The sequence below is a fragment of the Strigops habroptila genome, chromosome 3, assembly GCF_004027225.2.
Source record: "Strigops habroptila isolate Jane chromosome 3, bStrHab1.2.pri, whole genome shotgun sequence".
Lineage (NCBI taxonomy): Eukaryota > Metazoa > Chordata > Aves > Psittaciformes > Psittacidae > Strigops > Strigops habroptila.
Genome location: NC_044279.2, coordinates 52,676,217 through 52,697,297, shown reverse-complemented (window position 1 = coordinate 52,697,297; position 21,081 = coordinate 52,676,217). Strand labels below are relative to the sequence as shown.

At 43.5% G+C, this 21,081-nt stretch overlaps 1 protein-coding gene across 1 annotated transcript in view; it reads left to right on the top strand.

Moving 5' to 3' along the window:
* VWF (von Willebrand factor) overlaps nt 1–21,081 on the top strand; it is a 134,842-nt gene that overhangs the window by 24,780 nt on the left and 88,981 nt on the right. Inside the window, exons 10-17 of the mRNA XM_030480334.1 lie at nt 1,972–2,018; nt 6,310–6,446; nt 7,841–7,979; nt 8,566–8,666; nt 11,601–11,796; nt 12,738–12,953; nt 18,962–19,202; nt 20,019–20,113. Coding sequence (XP_030336194.1) covers nt 1,972–2,018; nt 6,310–6,446; nt 7,841–7,979; nt 8,566–8,666; nt 11,601–11,796; nt 12,738–12,953; nt 18,962–19,202; nt 20,019–20,113 — 1,172 coding nt within the window. The remainder of the gene's footprint in view (nt 1–1,971; nt 2,019–6,309; nt 6,447–7,840; nt 7,980–8,565; nt 8,667–11,600; nt 11,797–12,737; nt 12,954–18,961; nt 19,203–20,018; nt 20,114–21,081) is intronic.

The window sequence follows — 21,081 nt, the reverse complement described above, 5'->3', positions numbered from 1 at the left end:
TTCCTTTCATTGGCAAAGGACCTGCTCTCTTATTGGAAATGCCAGCCCCTTCCAAGAAGTGAGCTGTTCACAAAGACAAAATCAGCTCTGCTTTTAAAGAGATATTTGATCTGATAGAACAATGTGAGGGTCATACTCCTTAGAACAGTAGAGAACTACCTGTTTCCTGTGGATAAGACAGACCAGCAGGTTCCCATGTCTGGTTAGTATCAATGGTGGTGTCTTTGTTTTGACTTCCTACATTAATTTAACCTCTAAACCCCATTTCTTTCCAAGAGGAGTTAGCTCAGGCACGTCCTTGAAACTTCTTGCAAAGCTAATGAATCTTCCCAGCTGCATGGCTCATGAATGCCATCCTGAAGGGGAAGGGTAGCTGTCTAAAGAAAGGAAGGGAAATGAGTAATGTATTCCTGATCTGCTTTTGTGCAAGTGTGAACATATTTGTGGAAGGAGTTCAGTCAAGTCTGTGCCCGGATGTTTTCAATTAGAGTACAGAAGAGGGACTCAGTGCAGGCCACCATATGCAGAAGAAGGATGGTCTGTGCATCATCGCTGTTAATCGGAGGGTTTTCATTACCTGCACCATGTGTCACAGAATTGAACCATAACCATGACAGTAGCATTTTGTCTTTTTCCCTGGAGCTGTCTGTATCTTTGAGTTTGGCCACATTGTTCAGCTTTTACTCTTGAAAGATCAGTGCTGCCTGATAGACTGCGTCATTAGAAAATGCTTCCTGTTATTCAAATTTGGTTATGCTGTGGAGAACATCGGCTCTGCATTTACCATCTTCAATAAACTTACTCCCCACAAATGGTTTTTAGGGGCTAGGATAATTAAAGAAGTAAGAAGAATCTAGCATCTCTTGAATTCAATTAATTGATTTTGGGGATTCTAGGATTGTCTGGCATGGTATCCCACAGGCCCAAGAATGACAGACATCTCAATCACTATCAGTGCATGTTACTGGTTACTAGTAGTGCCCAAGGGGGATGGCACTAAATCTGCCATCCAAAGACATTAAAGAAGAGACAATCCACCTCCTTACAACTTGCACAGAAAGGGAAACTAAGCAAGAGGAGCTTGGGTTTGCAGTGTGCCATTGGAGTGTTGAAGGTCTCTTTAGCAAAAGTCTCTCTGGCCAGTGAAGGAAGGGGGTTATTGCTCTTCTGTGAACTTATGAGGCTGGAGTAGTGTGACTGGAGTAGTGTGCCCACTGCAAGAGAGAGGCACTGGAGAGGACATTGGAGATGATCACATCAGGGGAGTTTATGATGTGAGGAGAAGCCTTTTTTGAAGGCTACTGGGGGAACTTTCACTGCCTAAAGGATGATTGTAAAGAAGACAGGGCCAGACTCTTCTCAGAGGCAAACAGTGAAAGATCATGAAGCAATGGACACAAATTGCAGCAGTGGAAATTCTCTTTAGACAGAAGAAAAAATTCTTCCCCTAAGACAGTGCAGCACTGGGACAGCTGCTCAGAGACTTCGTGGGACGTCATCCTGGAGGCTGTTAAACTCAAATGGACAAGGCCCTCAGCCACCTGATCTAGCTGTGAAGTTCCCTTCTTTGAGCTGGGGGTTGTAGTATATGATTTTTCTGGAGATCCCTTCAAACTTTTTTCTATGATTCTATTGTATTAGTAGGCATATCTTAAGAACTGTATTTAAAACTCGTTCCACATCCGTGGAATGTAGTTGAATGCTCTATTAAACACAGAGCTTTGGCAGGGCAAAACAGAAGTTCTTGAGTTTTGCACCCATTCCGGTTCATATTACTAGCAGTTGCTGTTGAATGATGGTAAGAAGGGACAGGTATATTAAGAAATGAGATTATGGGAGGTGGAAAGGATGTTGGGGACTGGTCCAATTTCCCTGAAACAAGGCCTCGTCTTTCAATTATTTGGGAAAAAGTTGCAACAGAAGATTTGAATTTGTGTGTTCTTGCCTAACTTGTCATGATATATTTCCTAGCATTTGTCGACGTGGCACCTGGATCTGCAGCAATGGGGAATGCCCAGGTAAGTCAGCTCTACTCTTTTCAGGTTTTGACAAGTAAGCCTTGTCTAGATCCCTCCCACTTATATTTTTTTTCACTCAAAAAGTCAATCTCTCTTGCTTGCTTGCTCCAGTGCAATCCAAATGGGATCATACTTCTAAGTTCTTCTCATGAGACAAGCCAGACATGGTGTTGCATGGGTTTTGTGTAGCAATAAAAAATCCTGTTGGTGAGAAGAATGGTTCCTCTTTTGATTACTTAGTTTACCAAAGTTTAAGGGCCTGTATGTTCAGAGAACTGGCTTTCAGGTAGAGGAATACTGCTGGGTTTCTTTGACTAAGTACCATTCCCTATTTGATTGTGTCAATCAGCACAAAAAAAAAAATCAGTTTTGTTGATGGAACAATTTGAAGTACTGGGAATACATTGGATCACTCTTAATACCCCATAGGTTTGGGCTCTAATGGTCATATTACAGGTGAAGGAGAGACAAGGTGGCCATCCTGACTTCCAGGGGTGGTGGCAGATTAGAGTGGCAGCTCTGCATCATGTGCTTATGCTCCCCATCCTCCTACTCTGCCTCCCAAACACTCTGGTACTGGTGGCTGCTGTCCTAGTTTTTTGCCCATGTGGGGAATATGACTTCTCATGCTGTGCTTTGGCCAGCAAAGTGCTGCCTTCCTTAATTCCTCCTGCTAGTTCTGTGGCACGTCCCCTGTCTCAGTTCGTGCAGTATGTTCAGCCATGGAAAGGCCTCCTTGACCTGAAATAGCATTTGACTCTGCTTGTGTTGTGTATAGAAGACTGCAGGGAGACAGTGTGGCTCTTTGTCTTGTTTGTTCTCCTTGCTTTTGGGAAGTGAGAGTGGAAGGGATGAGAAGGAGGCTGGGGTTAATGCAGGATGGGAAAAGAGAGAGCAGGGGCTTTTGGCTTTGGTGTTTTGTTTTGTTGAGATGAGATGTGCAATCTTCACATATTAGAATTGCAGAAGTCTTAAAATGACTATTAAAAAGTCTGTCTTTCGATTAACTTTAAGATTGCCTGACCCATCAATGCTCCATTTCTTCCTTCTTATGACTGAAGAACACTTGCCCTACAGTGTCAGCATAAAAAGATAAAAAATTAAAAAAAAAAAAATTCCGTAACAGAAATGAGGGGGGAGTGGGGTATGCAAGCGTCCAAATAGAAATGCCATTTTTAGTGAGCTGTGCCAAGCAGGACTATAAGAAGACCCATGCTTGTGGTGTTCACTAGAGATCTTTCCATGTGCAGGAAAACTCAGTCTAAAACACAGAATCAAGGACACTGCCCCAGCCGAATCATTATGTCTTTTAGCTAATGGGCAGCAATAGGTTTACAAACAAGAAACAGGTCTTTTTTTAACTTCAGTTTTTACCTGAGTTAGGTCCTTGCTTTCTGGTCTACTATGAATATTATGTGGGGCCAATTTTTATCCTCAACTGCAGCCATGTTTTCTTCATAGTGATTACAGAAATGAAGATAAGCCTGATATTGAGGCTTGCAAACAGATACTGATATACAGTTTTGTGCAAGAGGGAGTATAGTACTGCTGCCTCTTTCTGAATTGGGAAGCTGTGCCGAATGAGCAGAAGTCAAAAAGGTTATTTTTGTACCTTCTGCCAATATATCCAAGTCACTTTTCAGCTAGGCTTGTGCAAGACTGAAGGTTGTATAAGTGCAGTTGTTGTGCATGTGCCTCCTAACATCTGCAGACTGTTCTGAGACAGTACGGGAAGGCAACAAAGCCTCCCAAAGCAGCAGCCCTGGATAGGAACAGTAGCCAAGTTTATATTGTTACCTATTCTGTTTTGTTTCTACTTGAAGCAATGTTGCAGAATATTTTTATTGTTGGCTAGTTATTTTTGCAACAAAAATTTCTAACATCATGTGTCACAGAAAGTGTATGTACTTAGGCTCACATACGCTCAAGGTAGTTCCATTAATTTTTTACCAACCTGTTTATCAGGAAAGGTTTCTTTTATGTTGTGGGAAGGAATTGACTAGCTGTAAGCTTGGTGATAAAGCTGGATACCCACCTGGAGGTAGCGCTACAGAAGGCAGTGCTGTGTCAACCAACTAGCAATAGCTGGCTAGCACTAGCGAGAAGCTCTCAAGCTGATATCATAATTAAATTAATTATGAAGGCAGTAGGTTTCAGGGAATCTCATGGGATGCATTACACCAAATGGAGTAGATAGAGGGACCCATAAGAAGAGACTTTGCCGCAGGAAAGAAATTTCCCTTCCAGGAGAAATGCCAAAGGGCTGGGACTTCTTTTGGGTAGCAGTACCTAGCTCTCCGTGCTGCAAACCTCTCCTCTTGGTTCCTAGTTGCAGAGAATGCCCTGGAAATCAAACTGAATGTAATGTGGTGGGTTATGCCTATTTTTCTTTAAATCTGTTCTCCACATCTGATAGGCAGTTAAGTGACTCTGAGTAACATAACACTTGGTTTACCTTTGTCCAAGTTCAGCTGAACAGAAAATAGAGTTTCCAGGGTGAGCTAGTAAATACCGAGCTGCCTTACTCTACAGGGGGTGTCATCCGGGGGATGACGAACAGCAGTGGGTGCTGGATTTGTGTTAGGGCAAATCAGAGCTGTGCAAGGCTGAGAATCCTCAGGATCTGTGAAGCTGTGCTGTAGCACAGGCTGATTTAAGATGATTAACACTGAATAATATATTGAAAAGTGAAATTTCCACTTGATGTTCATTAGACAGATGCTGTGTGGGACTCTCAGGCAGTGAAGAGGGAATAACTCATGGGGTTCAGCTGCCAGCTTGTGACATTTAACCTTTCTCCATCCTTTGTCAGTGGATTGCCAGCGTAGGCCCAGCACCTGAATTTTGTTCCGGACAAGGTATCTGCCCACCTTCTTTGCCATGGGACCATCTCTATGTGTGAGAGTCTATCTTTGCAAGTTCTGTGGAGCTGGAGTCTCCCTCTGTGTTTGCAGAGACCCTAGCATAACAGGGTACTAAATCCCAGTTGTGGCATCTGAATACAGCCTTCCTGGAAATGAAAAGCCACAACTTACCAAAACATTTTAAGATGTTGGTATGTTTAAATAGCCTCTTTTTTTGTAGTAGAAGGGTAGGCATGCCAGACTTTTGTATTACTCTGTAAGGACTTTAGATGTAGCTATTGTAGAATTATTTTTAACTTTTTGCTAGTTAATTAAGATAATGGTTCAGAGTAAAGTCCAAGATAAATTCTGCCCTTGGAAGAACTCCAGCACTGATTATCTAACAGCTCTTCATTCTGATAAGGTATTTTTACTTCAATGGTAGAATAATTTCTTGGTATTCAAGGCAGCTCAAAGAAGAAGTCAACACTTTTGGGGGCTGTCTTCGAGGAGGCTTTCAGACACTGTTGCCTTCATAAAACCGTACTGCAATGCTCTAAAAATACCAGTAGAGACAAAAAAGGGGCTCACCATCTGCCAAGACACAACTTTGAAACACAGGGTAAGAAATGAGGTACCTCTGCAGAAGAAGAGCAGAGCAGCAGCGAGAGTCCAACAAGTCTTGTTGCAAATTTAAATTTTTCAGCTCCATAAAAATGCCTGCATTCTGCAGCCAGCTCCATGGATACCCCGGTGCACTAGTAAAAGTGTATTTAAAGTGTGCTATGTCAGGATGTTGCAAGCTCCTACATAGTGGTAAAGAGGCAACATGTCCTAGGGTATGGAGGACTAATGCTGGGTGATCCTGAGTGTCTTTCCCAGCTCTGCCAGTCTTAGGCATTAGTGTACATGCACTCTCTGTGCCTCAGTTTCCCCATTGCATAAAGAGGGAAACTTAGTTCCTACATAAAAAAGAGTGTGGGTAGCTGTTTAAAATTGGTTAGTGCCACCAGCACTCGTCACTTATGTACTAGGTGTGACCTACCCTGTGGAGACATTGACTGTGCTGAATTTCCAGAGCCCCTGAGGCACGTACTACAGAAGAATCAGATCTGCTTCAGTGCAGATCTGAGCCATTTGCTGACATCCTCATGACCCTTCATTTGAAACACTATATATGCTTTTCTGTAGGCATGAATTTCCGCTCTTGAGTGCGATTTATACCATATTCCACAGCTTTTGTTGGTGCCTCTGTTACTACTGCTAAGGAGTTACAGGAATAAACAGTGAGATAAGCATCTTGACGGTGCTTTCTGCTCTGCAGAGAACTTGGGCCTAGTGCAGCCTGCTCCACGGGGTTGCTTTTCCCCCTCAGTGGTTTAGGTGGGGACAGGCAGGATTTTGCTCGCAGTTGGCTCTGGGGTGATTAATGTCTCTGCATTTTTCAGGAGAATGCTCTGTCACCGGCCAGTCCCATTTCAAAAGCTTTGACAACAAGTATTTCACCTTCAGCGGCATTTGTCAGTACTTATTTGCCAAGGACTGTGTGGAAAATTCCTTCTCTATCATCATTGAGACCATGCAGGTAACAGCAGCCTTGGCTGGTGCCCATGCACCCCTGCTCACGCTCTTGGGAGAGCAGGAAGGGCTGTGGGAGCATGACATGAATTGCAGATACACAGGCCAACAAAAGTAATTTTCCTATGAAATAATTAGTTTAAATAACAGATGCAGTCTTTCTCCTTACTTAATAAATGCTTTGCTTCTCCTCGCCGCCATTCCCAGGAGCCTACCTGGAGATTGAGATTCGTAATGAGATTTGGAGAATGAGCCCTCACCGCCTCTTTGCCAGCTGAACAAACAAATGCAGGCGAGGGTGCACCCCTTGCAAAGCACCTTGAAGGCTGGCGCCTGGATAATGCCTGGGGAAAAGGCATTTCCTCAAACAAGGAGCAGGGTGCACTGGCAGAGGAGTACCTCAGGTTGCCTTCCATTAAGTCACATTTAAGTCATTAAGTTGCTCGTTAGCCAGTCATCAACTCCTGACTTTCTCCAGTGTCCCCCCGACCGATGTGAGAAAGGCAGCTGGAGGTCAGTGAGCAGAGACTGCTGGAAAGAGGCAGGAAAGGGAGCTAGGCCAGCGCAGAGAGGGAAGGGGACCCTGGAGGAGGTGTCACAGAGAGGTTAACCTGGCCATGAAATTAGTCGACTAGTTGTGCATAGGAATAGGTGAACTAGCCTGGAGACTGAAAAGAGTACTGAATCAAGCAGAGGGGAAGACAGGGGATAGGGATGGAGAAACTGAAGGCAGGGAGGGGTACAATGGAATCAGGAGACTGGGAGTGAAGGGGATTATGAGCCTGCTTTGCAGGACATGAGCAACAGAGACGTCACAGGGTTTGGAGAAATGGGGTGTGACGGTCTACGCACCATCTACGTCTGCACCTTACATTGGAAAGCTCTGATAATTCGGCTCTGAGGTCATCTGCGCTTGGGAACTTGCAGAACAGGTTTCCACTGAAACCTTCCTTTCGAAACCAGGGAGGAGACCCAGGGGCCTGTGGTCCTGGTTCCTCATCCAGGAAAATAAATAGCACAAGAGTCTGGGGCAGCGTGAACCACGCAGCTGTTTCCAGGCTCATGGGCTATGTGGGGCATCGTGTCCTTCCGGCCGCAGCCTGGGGGGCTGCCCGTCGGTCACTGGCATGAGCTGCTCCCACGAGTCCCAGGGAATGCCTGCGGATTGCTTTCCGGGCTCTGAGGCAGGAGCTGTGGATAGCTCCCTGGTGCGTGATCAGCAGGGTAATGGAAGAAGGGCTTCCAGCCTGGTGTTTGTGAGATGCAGAAACTAGATCCATAAAACCATCAAGACACTCAACACCTCCTGAATTAGATGCAGAAATGCCTTCTGGGGGCCCGGGGCTAAGTGAAAGTAAAGTGAAAGCTTGAGGTTCAAGGCAAATGTTCCTTTCTCTGTAGTGTGCAGATGATCCTGATGCTGTGTGCACTCGCTCAGCTTCTGTCCGAATCCGGGATATGGACAACAGCCTTATTAAAATGAAACATGGAGGAGGAATTTCACTGAATGGACAAGACATACAGATCCCTTTGCTACAAGGTGTGCCTTCGTGACCTAATCCTGGCAAGCCACTGATGAGTGAACACTTATGAATGTTCAGTTCAATCAAAAAGTGTTTTCAAAACCAAATTCTCACTTGCAATCTCTTCTAGAAGCTATGGCATTTCAGCTTCTCCCCATGCAGCTGATACCTCTTGGCTCAGCTCCTCTAAAATTAGGAGGCTTAAGCTGGTCTGGATTTGTGATATTGAAAACCACTGTTGGTTTATGCTTTTTCAAATTATTATTATTTTTTATCCAGAAGCTGAAAGTAACTCCAGTTATCTTGCAAAATGTCACAGGTAATGCCTGAGGTTTCGCAGATTGCACATATATCCTCTCCTAGGGCTCCTGAGTGCCTTGAAGAAGAGCCTATGGACAAGCTCATGCAGATGTAAGCTGCTGAGTAGGCACAAAGCTTGCGAAGTGTGAAGCAGGCATTGCTGGCGCTCTTTGCTTTGGGAGACCCAAATGCCCCGGTTCTGTGGCAGCCACTCTGTTGGCCTGTTCAGTCCAACACAGCAGTCCCAGGCAATCAAACACCACATTGTGGCTTGGCTGACTGACACTTTGTGGTTGTCTTAAGGTGCCCTCCGTATCCAGCGCATGGTGAGGACTTCAGTTCGCATTACCTATGGGGAAGATTTGCAGATTGACTGGGATGGTCATGGTGAACTCCTAGTGAAGGTACTCTTTCTTTCTGTCTGTTTTATTTCTGCCTTTTTGCCCTCTCTCTCATCCCACCCAAACATGTACAAAGATTTTCTTGTCTGAAATGAGAAATTGTTTTGTGTTGCATGTTAGAAATTCCATTCTTTTTTGCTACCCCCGGAGCAATATACGGGTCCTTTTGTATTCCAGAAACAAACATTTTCATCCTACAGCAGCTTGGTAGCCTTTTTTTCCCCCCTCTTTTTTCTGCAATGATAGCCATTGTTACCCATGAATAGTTTTGTGTTTTGTTCAGCAGATATCATCCAAACTGGATTTCTGCTTTCATTTCCTTTGACTGTCCTGTCTAAAGCAATGGATTTGTATGACTTAAAATAAGGAAAGAGTATGGCTCCAGGGACACTGGTTACTCATAATTTCCAGGAAAAAACAATTAACTCGCAGAAGATATGTTGCATGCTCCTTCTACTGTGAGGAATGCCTAAAGTCACCCTTGATTAACAATTAGGGTTTGTCTGTGCTGCAGACCACAGAGTGTAGAAATACCTGAACCAGGGTGCGCGTGTCTGTGTGTGTTTTATAAGCTGCAGAATGATTTGCCCGTGAAGGAAGCGGAGAAGATTATTCACTGTGGAATAGTCTCCTCATAGCCGATAAACAATCACAGTTTCTCCAGCTAGGCCATCCATTGCCCTCTTTGTTTGTACAAGGGCCTGTTTTCTTTTGATCGCAGGTCCCAGGGACTGCAAGTGTTGACCCTGGGGATGTGTTCGCTCCCTGAGGATCATGAGTCCACCTATAGCGCTGCTTCCTGGTGTGATGACCTGCAGGCTACAGATGCTAAGTCAGAGCAATATGCTCCCATGTGATGCTGGGCAGCTGCAGACCTGTGTGCTCCGTGCCATGGTTGCATAGACAGGTGCTTAACCACAGCCTTGCTGCCTTTGGGCCCCACTTGCAATAGGAAATTTGCAGCTGGGCCCCACATGGGGTGGTTTTGCTCACTGAGAAGAGTTTTGCAAAGAATGCCAGGTTTCCTGGGGTTTTCTACTGAGCAGGGAGTGCTGCCCTGTCTAAACCGTGGGTTAGGGTGCTTTTGCACTCCTCTTGCTGCCCGCACATCTGGCTTAAATGTCACATCTGGCACAGGGTAAGGGTTCATGAAGGCTAGTTCAGAAGTACAAGAGTTGAAAGGACAACAGAGAAGGGAAGTCAAGAATAACTTCAGGAAACACCGTGGTTTTGTTGTTGTTTCAGTCTTGCCTGTATCTCTGTGCTCCAGCAGTCCCAGAAGTTGATTTTGGACAGAGAATAATTCAGTTCAGCCTCTTGCCACATCTCAGAAGTTTTGGCTTTTCTCAGTATTCAAAGTTGTTTTTTTCATTTTTTAATTTTTTTTTTTTTTTTTTCCTAGTCAGAAACCTGTATAGCCTGGCAAATCCTTTCTTAGTTAAATCGAATTTTCTGCTCCAGATCCTCCACCCATAAAAGCGGTAGAAGTTTCTCCAATTGTCTGCATTTATTCAGTTCTCCTCTAGCTCCTTCCCTCTCTGGGCATCGAAAGCATTTTTGAAATTGCTTTTGGAGAGTTAATTTATGCTGGATTTGTAGACTGACCTGTTGCCAAGTATTTCTGACAATTGGGGGAAGTGGTACACTTCCATTACCTTGGCCAGACTTCTGGTAAAACTTCTATGTTCCTCTAGAAGGCTCCCCTTTCTGTGACCACTTGATATTTGTGATTTGAATTTCCGCTCAAAAATACCCCAGAATTTGGATTTGCCTGAGTCATTGTCCGTCTGCAGAGTATATGGAAAAAGCAGCTTTCTTGGCCTTCAGACTAATAAGGATACATATCCTCTAATAATTCATGTTTGTTCCTTTCGATGCTCCATATTTACTCCCTGACCACTGTGTTTGAATGGAGGGAAGTATTAGGTTATATTTTGGAGAATGTTTATGTTTTTTATTTTTAAATTATACAGAAAACCGGTTTTCTTCAAAAATGTGTTTTTTCTAGCTTTTTTGGTTGTTTTCCTGGTTACTCCTGCCAATCTGACTAAAGTAGCACTCTACTAAACGTGTAGAGCTATTGTAGCATTCAGGCACTGAGTCAGCTCCCAAGGAGAGTTGGTGTACATGTGATGTACCAGATCTTCTAATAGACACTGACAGTTCCTACTAGAATAAAAGGTATTGTTGCCTTTGTATTGCAGAGGTTGCGTAGATTTCCCCCATTTACTTCTTAATTTAGGGTCCAATTTCAGCTGTTCCTTAATTTGCAGCAAGAATAAGCAGGGTGAAAAGTCCATCTGCTATGTGGGTTGTTTGCAATGCCATCATAAGTTTCTCTAGGCAGAAGGAAGCTCTAATGTGAGGTAATATAGCTTTAGGAGTAGTAGCCTCTTCCTTATTTTATCAATGATCCTTAATGTTGAGGGGAACAACTCGTCCAACATTGCCTCTGTTTTGTGACAAAACAATCTGTTTAAATTGTCTTCATCTTCAAATTTTCTTTTAAAATGTGAAGTGGTTTTGGGTGCAGTATCTCTTCCCAAATTACCATTAGAAATATAATCATCCACTACATTAAAACAATGCAACCCCCACTGTTGCTCTGTTCGTTTATATGAGTGAAGGGGAAACACAGGGAAAGACGAAAGTGGAATGCTGATCAAGGCACAAAAGCCATTTTTCTCCTAGTCACCTTCAGTTGCCATTGAAATTACCACTGTACCATGCAAAAATTGCCCTGCTGCTACTAATAGTAGCATTTTTGTTAGAAGTTTAAAAATGCAGTACAATGAAATTGTGTCTGTACTATTTTAATGTGTATTTGGGAATCTCCTTGGTTGTTAAATAGTGTATGGTTCGTTCTTTAGAAAATCATGTCATACAGTGATGACCTATTCTGGAGGATAATTTTATGGCTAATGTTATGTTCCTTAGCTTTCTTCAGTCTATTCTGAAAGGATGTGCGGGCTATGTGGAAATTACAATGGTAACCAAGGGGATGACTTTCTTACACCTTCTGGCATGGTGGAAGCTCTTCTGGAAGATTTTGGAAACTCCTGGAAGCTCAATGCAGATTGCCAAGACTTGTTAAAACAAGACAGTGACCCCTGCAATCTCAATCCTCGCTTAGGTACTGAACTCCATCTAAAATTAACACATTCAGCAAACTATGCTGTTCCATTTTACATAACAATAAAAAATAAAAAGAAATAGAAGAAAAATAAGGAAAAAGAGAGGAAGCTAGTGTTGCTTACATGGCCAATAAGGTGGCCGTAATATCTGTTAAAAACAAAACAAAACAAACCCCATCAAAACCCTAGAGAGACACACCGATTGATGCAGGTTTTCTAAGGAAAATGTACACATTTTTTGCAAATTCTAAACAAAAATTAGTAATGTGGGATCATGCTGCTGTTCAGTTTGGACCACAGTCAGAGTCAGACCATCAAAACCGCAGCACAAACTTGTGCCACTGGAACTGCTCAAGTGATAGCAATACTGTGATTTGTCCACCCAGAAAATAAACATCTGTTGTCTTCACCCTTCTGTCCTTACACCTTAAACATTTGTCCTGATCCCTTGTCTCCCTTCTCTTAGTGTATCCTAACAGACAGCCTTCCTCTTTCTTTCCATACTGCTTGGCTGTCCTGGTTGGACATGGGGAGAAATTTGTATCCCAAGTGTTATAGCAGCTTCTGATTTTGGGGAGGAGTAAGCACACAAAAAACCCCAACTAATAGCTGCAGATCAGAGCAGGCTCTTCTGATTTGTGAGTGTAGTGCAGCCTAGAAGGTTTAATTTTGCAAATATAAAAAGCAGCAGAAAGCAGAGGCCATGTACAGCACCAGAAATAGTGTTAACAGAATATATAAGCATTGCTTTTCCTTTATTTGTTTTACTAGTGAAACATTATTCTTTTAGTGGAGCTTATGACCTATGAGCTATGATGCTATCTATGCCTCCTTGATCCTATTTTATTCTTCAGTGTCTCCCAAAAGAAAATGCCTACTATGTCTCTTCTAGGTTTTCTTGATTGATTCAGTGCAAGAATGTAATTTTTCTCCTTTTCAGCCAAATATGCTGAGGACTCCTGCTCAATTCTGATGTCATCTGCATTTGAACCCTGTCACCATGAAGTCAGCCCCACTCCCTATGTGAAGAACTGCCGCTTTGATGTTTGTGCCTGCTCCAATGGCAAGGATTGTCTGTGCTCTGCTATTGCTAATTACGCAGCAGCCTGTGCTAGGAAGAATGTCCTGGTCCAGTGGAGGGACCCTGACTTCTGCCGTAAGTGAAATGCTCCTAAAACCCATTTATTTTCCTTCTCTCAAATGAATTTCTTGGAAATGTCAGGTGAGAAATCTAGAATGAAGTGATTTCTGCAAGGTGCCAAGTGTTTCTTATGACAAACCATGAGAGAGTATATCTTTCCTCCCCTAGCAAAAACTGTTCGCAGAGACTGGTCAGCACTGGGGGAGAGCAGCAGTCATCTGACATACTTCAGCAGAACTTTTGACTGGATTTACATTTTTGGCTGTATTTAAGTTTCAGCTACTCACCTGGAAACTTTCTGAATATCCCAGGGTAGGAATCTCCAAGCAATTTCTAGTAATGTATGAATTGCTTTTTTGGTACCTCCTTCTTTCAAGGCCCAAGCTTCCCAAGTCCTGACCTTGTCAGTGGCTCCTGACTTCAGCTGGAGTTGAGGGTATGGAGGAAGCACAAAGGCAGGTACTCAGACAAATGGTGTCACAGAACAGAATCATACAAATACAGACAAACTTATATTAGAAGGGGCCTCTGTCAGTCTTCTGGTACTACCCCTGCTCATTGCAGGGCTAACTTACTGCAGATTGCCTTGGGTCTTCTCCAGACAAGTTTTGAGTATCTCACAACTTCTCTGGCATCTCTCTCTCTTAGCAGTTTGGTTATCACCCTGTCAGTGCAGAGGTCTGAGATCTATGTCAGATCTCATTTTGTGTACACTATTCAGCTAGTAGGTGAACATCATTTTTCTAATCACATATGAGCTCCTTTCCTTCTTCTCCTTGAAAATTCTACTATGAAGTGACAGCTGATTCAAGATGAGATCCTGAACCTTGATCAGCAGCGCCTAGGTAGCACCACAGAGCTAGGCAAACAAGAGCTTTGTCTGTGGTTTGTTTGGTCGTTTTGGTTTCTTTTTTAACTCTATGAGTGTCAGCAAGAGTTAAGTTTTTTAATTCCCCTGAGGATTGTTTCCAGGATGCCACCTATAACAAATGGCAACCCTGGTGCAACAGCTTGCAGTCTGAAAGATGAGATGTTGTGAGAGGATAGAACAAAAATTCAGACTACAGGTTTGCATTGCAGAGGAGGTGTAACAGAAAGAATAGGATGGTTTTGCACAGATCAGTCCAGTGCAAGATTAACAGCCAAACTGATAAGAAGCCAGAGCAGAAGAAGCCAACATCTTGTATTTCTACTCTTTCTCTGTTAGGTCAGTATGTTAGGAAAAAATCTCTTGCAATGGAATCTTGATGGAACATGAACACACTTCTCCCAATAAATGCTTGTGGAATGGATGTTTTTCCATTTTCCTGAACAACTTTGCTATTAAGGAAAGAAGACAATTGAAAATTTTGGGAAAAAGCATGTATGCTTGACAGGCCTCCAGATCTGTTGCTCTACTTCTTCCCAAACAGGGGGTGGGGGACACATTTATTTATAAGCTGAGCGTGTAGAAACTGGAAGAGAGAGAGAAAGAAAGGTCAGTGGCATTTCACCTGGTGGGGTCTGTACCTGTAAGGTCAGTGACAACAGCTTCTGCAGACTGGAAAGTACTTACCACAAAGAAGAACAAAACCAGTTTATGTTAAACTGCTGTATGGTTTCATAATATTTTACCTAATTTATGTAAATGTTCAGATAGTGGAACAGTAATGTAATAAAAATCCTTTTAAAACTGTGCAGGTCTGGAGGCTGAAAGAAAGAGCAGCGATAATGCACCATCGTTCTTTCTGTAATTGAACAAGTCAATTTTGACAATTAATCTTTAATAGTGCTGAGCTGCTTCTTCCTTTCTGTGCATTACAGAGCGCTTTATGCTCTCATAAAGTGATGATTTCCCTGATTGCAGATCCATCAGCCCCCATTAAATAATTCTGATGCCCTAGACATCTCCTGTCACATGAAGGAGAACAATCCCTCTTTTAATGGGCTTGAGAAGTGAATGTGCAGGTTGCGTAATTTGTGCTGATGGCCCAGTGCACTGAACACATGCTCTGCTCCTGTCTTGGTCAACAGAGATTCAGTTTCTCGGGAAATGACTTGACAGAACTGGTTTGCTTCATTTGAAGTGGATAAGTGGCAGGGAGGTAACTCATTAGTGTAGCACAGCATTTCTGCTGCATGTCAAACTAATAAGCCTTCATCTCCCATGTATTTGAAATTGTTTTGGTTGCAGTTTGATTGTTGAAGAGCTGGCTCGTACCCTTGCAGCCCACCATGAATAAGCAACAGAGCAAATCTCTTCACGCTGCATGAAAGGAGCAGATAGGGCGTACTGTGAAAGGCTGTCTCTCATGCACATGCATGTAAAAAACTGGCTGGATGGCCAGGCCGAGAGTTGCAGTGAATGGACTTAAATCTAGTTGGCAGCTCGTCACAAGTGGTGCTCCCCAGGGCTCAGTACTGTGGCGAGTGTTGTTTAATATCTTCATTGATGATCTGGATGATGGGAACGAGTGCATCCTCAGTAAGTTTGCAGACAACACCAAGTTGGCTGTGAGTGTTGATCTGCTGGAGGGTAGGAAGGCTCGGCAGAGAGATCTGGACAGGCTGGATCCATGGGCTGTGGTCAACGGTATGAGGTTCAACAAGGCAAAGTGCCGGGTCCTGCACGTGGGCCACAACAACCCCATGCAATGCTCCAGGCTTGGGGAAGAGTGGCTGGAAACTGCTCATGGAAAAGGACCTGGGGGTGCTGATTGTTGGACACTGAACATGAGCCAGCTTGTGCTCAGGAGGCCAAGAAGGCCAACAGCATCCTGCCTTGTATCAGCACTAGTGTGGCAGACAGGGCTAGGGCAGTGATCATCCCCCTGAACTCAGAACTAGTGAGGCTGCACCTTGAACACTGTGTTCAGTTCTGGACCCCTCACTGCAAGAGAGACATTGAGGTGCTGGAGCGGGGCCAAAGAAGGGCAACAAAGCTGGCGAAGGGCCTGGAGAATAAGTCCTATGAGGAACAGCTGAGGGAACTGGAGTGGTTTGGAGAAAAGGAGGCTCAAGGGAGACAGAGTTTCTCTACGACTACCTGAAAGGGGTTGTAGCAAAGTTGTCTCTTTTCCCAAGTAACAAGCAGTAGGATGAGAGAAAACAGCCTGAAGTTGCACCAGAGGAGGTTTAGATTGGATATTAGGAAACATTTTCTTCACTGAAAGGGTCGTCAAGCATTGGAAGAGGCTGCCCAGGGAAGTGGTGGGATCACCACCTGGGGAGGTAGATGATGTGTAGATGTGTGCTTAAGGATATGGTTTGGTAGGGATAAACTATATCCCTAAGGAGTATGGACTTGGTAGTGTCAGTTTAAAGGCTGGACTCAGTGGTCTCAAGGGTCTTTTCCAACAAAAACAATTCTATGATGTTTTGTATGTGTGTGCATGTATGTATGTATTGTTTTGTGGCAAAGGGGAATTGGTCAACAGGTCCCTAGATGTTTCTTCAAGTGGGCTGATAAGCCCACTATTTTCTTTAATGTGGTGGTGCTGGCATAGTTTATTGTCATTGCATGGCTTCTGTAAGAGGATTTGTATGGGATAAATCCAAGAGTGCTGGAGTGGGGAGTAGATAGGGCAGGCTCTGAGCAGCATTTGGGAACGGCTACATTGCATGGTGGGGTTCAGCATGCTGGATGGTGCTGGTCGAGCAGCTGTGTTGGATCTGGAGCCTCTGTCCTAGGTGTGATTTGCATTTTTATGTTGTTCTACCTGAGAAATGGGACAGGATTCTGTTTCATTCTGGGTTGAAAACCCACCCACAAAAAACTGGATGAACTATCTAACGGGTACACATTTTTCCAATGCTTTCCCACTATTTGCCACATTATCCCTGGGACAGGCTGAGCTTCAGGCCACAGCACTGAGCTGTTTTGGTTTTATAACGGGCATCCGTAGAGACTCGCCTTTTCCTCTCATTTCCTCTCATAGCGGGATAGGTTTTTTTTTTTCATGGCAGTGTATTACAAAGTGTACAGACAAGAGTTCCCTCCCAGGTCAGTTGTCTTGCCTTTTTGTTGTTAAAAACAGATGTTGCTGGAAGGTGATGGAGCAGTGTACTAGGACTTGGAGTGCGAATATGGAATTAGGTAGCATAACTGGAAAAACAGAGAATGTTTCTAAAACCTTAGGAGGTGCATGAGCAGGTAAAAAGCTTACAAAGCTTTAACTAAGGGATCCACTGCAAAGTCGTCCCTGTGGGCAGGGAGTGTTACCACTGACTAGAAAGTAGGTCAGGATGTTGGGCTCAGTTATCCTATCTTTTTTGAATCTTGAAACTCTAGTAAACTGGTGTACCCACCTGAAATCTGCCAAACCAGTTCCTTGTTTCCAGAGGCTCCTATGTAGCAAATCATAGTTTTGGCTGAGGCTTTGGCTATCCTGCTTGCACATGCCTTTAGTGATGAAAGTTACTTTTAAAATGGTCCTCAGCCCTGGGCTGTGCCTGTCAGTGTTTGATTTATTGCAGAGATTGTGTTTAGGTACATTAGAAGCACTGTTCTATGAATAGCTGCCAAAGATGACTTTGAACTGCAAGTAAGTCTGTCACCTACTTATTTCTGAATTAGGAGGTATTTACGCTGCCTGCTGAGTTGATGTGAGCACATATGAATTTTTTGGGCTGTTTTGTGAAAGTAGTTTGGGCACAAGTCCCAGACTTGCGAGATCTTTGCTCTGAAGAAGGCTTCAAGTCACCTTAGATGCCTCTGGGCTGGATCCTCAAGTTAGGGCTTATGCTTCCATGCATGGAACTCGGGTGCCTCAACAGAAGTTGGGGAGATGTTGGTGCAGCCATGCCTCTCTTCAGTGAGTAGAAGTACCTCTCCATTTCAGATGAATTTTGTGGAAGTAAGCATTAGACTTTGGTTAGCATGTAGGCCTTGCTTTGTTAGCCCCAGTATTAATTATTTCAGCCCTACCAGCAGCTGGGCAAAGCTGCAGGACTGTAGCCTTGCTATAGTTTTTCTTTTACTGCCGTTGCTGCTACAGTACGCAGGGGTGTGCACTCGCAGAAGAGAGGGTAGGGATTATCAGATCATTCTGCAGGGATGACAAGAGGAAGGGCTTTCTCTGTAACCTCTTGATCTTGGTTTTAGCACAGTACAAATGTGCCGACTTTTATTTGCAGCTGCTTCCCTCGCTCTGCTGAACATCCTACTGTATCTCTTTACAACTCCAACCGTTTGCTATGGCAGGTTGCTACAAACGACAGGTTTCGTAAATCCTGGTTATCAGGAGACTTGTTGAAAGCCATTGATAATAATACTGACTTGGATTCTCGTCTTCTGCAATGTGTTGTCATAGCTGCCACCTAGTGCTGATGCTGATGTATGCAGAGGAGATTGCCTCAAAATCTTTGCACTGTTGTAGAGCTAAGTGTAAGCTTTATAAGCAAAGAAGCCAAAATGGCTCCAAAGGTCATAATTAGGTCTCCCTCAAAATGAATCCATCATCAAAAATCGTTAGTACCCAAAGTTTCGCTCCATGATCACTAAATGACCTCATGATTTGCACCTGCTTCCATAGAAGTCACTGAGAGCTTCTGGGATGTGAGGCTTTAAACTACTGCAGCACCTGCTTATCAAGGTAGAAACCTACATTTCTACTTATTTGGATCAAATTGTCCCTAACCATGTTGCAAAGGAGGAGAAGTGTGAATGTGTGTATGACACTTGCAATGTTCCTAGCCTGTAGATCCGAGTAAAAACAGAGGTTGGACAGAGCCTGTGTTTTTTCATTCTGGATGAAAATTTGTGGATGGATTTCCATCACAGGGTTTGCAGTCCAGTCCTAGCATTTATTTGGAACTGCATGTAGTTAGGTTTTGCTTGTGTATGTGTATACATATATATATATATAAAAATATAAGCAATGCCCTAGGCTTCACTGGTGCTTCAGAATTAAGGAGAGACAGTGTAATATAGGTCTCCATCAGTGGGTAAATTGAGTAAATACATTTCAATCCCAAGCTTTCAGGCAGCTTTTCCTTTAGTTGGCTTTGATGCCAGTCTCCCTGATGTGCACATCATTCGACAGCAATGACCTGTCCTGAAGGCCAAGTGTACCGGCAGTGTGGGGTGTTGTGCAACCAGACCTGCAGATCTCTGTCCTACCCGGATGAGGATTGTGATCAAGACTGTGTGGAAGGATGCTACTGTCCCCTTGGGCACTACCTGGATGAGCATGAGCAGTGTGTACCAAAGTCCCAGTGCTCTTGTTACTATGATGGTGAGATCTTCCAGCCAGAAGACATCTTTTCAGATCATTACACCATGTGGTAAGTGCAGTGTTTGTAACTCATCCCTACATGCTGTGAGTCAAATTTTGGATAGCCTGAGAGGTTAACTGGTTCCTTTACCTCTACTGAAACCAGTTAAAAGAGGGCAAGATTTTGGCTCCAACAAACCAAATGGTGACTTTTGCTGTTGCATCTCTATCCATATAATCTAAAATGCTACCTTAGTAGCATTTAACCCTCATCTATGAACAGTTCCTGGCAGTTTGAAATGGAGTTTAATTACTGACAATAGCTACTCTGTAGGCTTTTAAAATATCACTTCAGCGTACTGTGATATATTTCTTAAATATTAAAACCTAATTACAAATATTAAAAAGCATTTCTAATTGTTAAATTGAGTAGCTGTACACTGAGAATAGGAATGTAATTGCTGAACAGTTCCTGGCAAGCCCACTTTAGCGAACAGTGTCTTACCCTTCTCACCTCGACCACAAAAGTCATGTAAGTTGCAGGCACTAAGTGGTCTCTCACCTCTTTCCACAATAGACCTGACTATTGTCTTGCCCAGCTTTATGCCTGTGCAGATGCATTGAATTCAGCAGGACAGGGCTAGCATACCATTATATTACATTATATCACATCGACTATTACCATTATACCACATCAACTGTCTTAAGGAAGGTTTGCCTTTAAGGTTTATAAGCGCAGTGGATGGAGTACAACAGATCATCCCCAATGAGAGGTGTAATTTTGGTATTCTGACAAGTTCCCTGCAGGTCTATCTGAAAAAAACCCCAGAGTGAGTGAAAGCTAAATGTCACTTCATTAAATATAAGCTCTATTTGTTTTTCTTAGCTATTGTGAAAATGGTTTCATGCACTGCAGTACAAACAGAGTTCCTGGTGCCTTCCTGCCAGATGTTTTCGCTGATGAGAGGCCATCTGCCAGAAGTTAGTACGCCTTAAAAAATTAATATTTTTTCTGTTATTTTTCCCCTTCAGTCTCTTAGTAATCTAGAACAGGGAAGAAGTACCAGAGATTGCAGTGGCTGATGATGTTGTGAGACTTCTTCCTACTTTTCTTCATTTTACAACATAGAAACAAAAATTTTACATGGGAGGGGTGCAGTTAGCCACTGCAGTCTCTCTTTAGTTAAAAAGGTTAAGGGCTCCCTTGGCAGTGATCTGAGGCCCCCAGTTGCTATTTGAGGATCACACCACATCAATTGCGAGCCAGCTTTATACCTCCTGCTTCTGACTAACAGGTCGAAAGCTCTCTTTTCTGGTGCAAATGAAGCTTTTTGTTGCCTGAAGATTAGACTGCTGCTTGGCACCCAGTGTGTCTTCCAGCCACCTCCTGGAGCTTGACAATTTCCTTGTGGACCCAGGGGGTTTGAGACTGGATACATCTCAGAGGGGACTGGGATAGTGGGGATTTGGTGAAGCCCGGGAACATCCCTTCATGAATACCAGGAGTAAGCCCAAACATAGTGTCTTCTGTGGCATACTGCCAAATGCATCTGTTCAGGGTGTTTGAACAAAGTTTTTGGTTGGTATTTCCCAGAGCCTTGGAGCAAAGGGTTATTGTTTGCCTTTGCATCTTCTGATAAACTACCATGCACCCTTACTGCCAAGCTTCTAGTGGAAAACACTGTAAATCTGACTGGTTGGTAGAGGGTAGTCACCTGCTTAATGTTTCTTGGTAGACAACCAGTAACGGTGTACCTGGTTGGCCCATACTGTTCTCCAGGTGAAGCATTCTGGGTGTATATCTCACCAAACTCTTAATTTAATGATGTTAAGACATAATTTTCCTGCTTTAGGGTGTTAAGACTTACAAAACCTCAGAGAGGCATATTGCTAGCACCGCTTGAAATAATAACCTAGAGTTTCTTGGGACATTCTGATCTACCAGAACC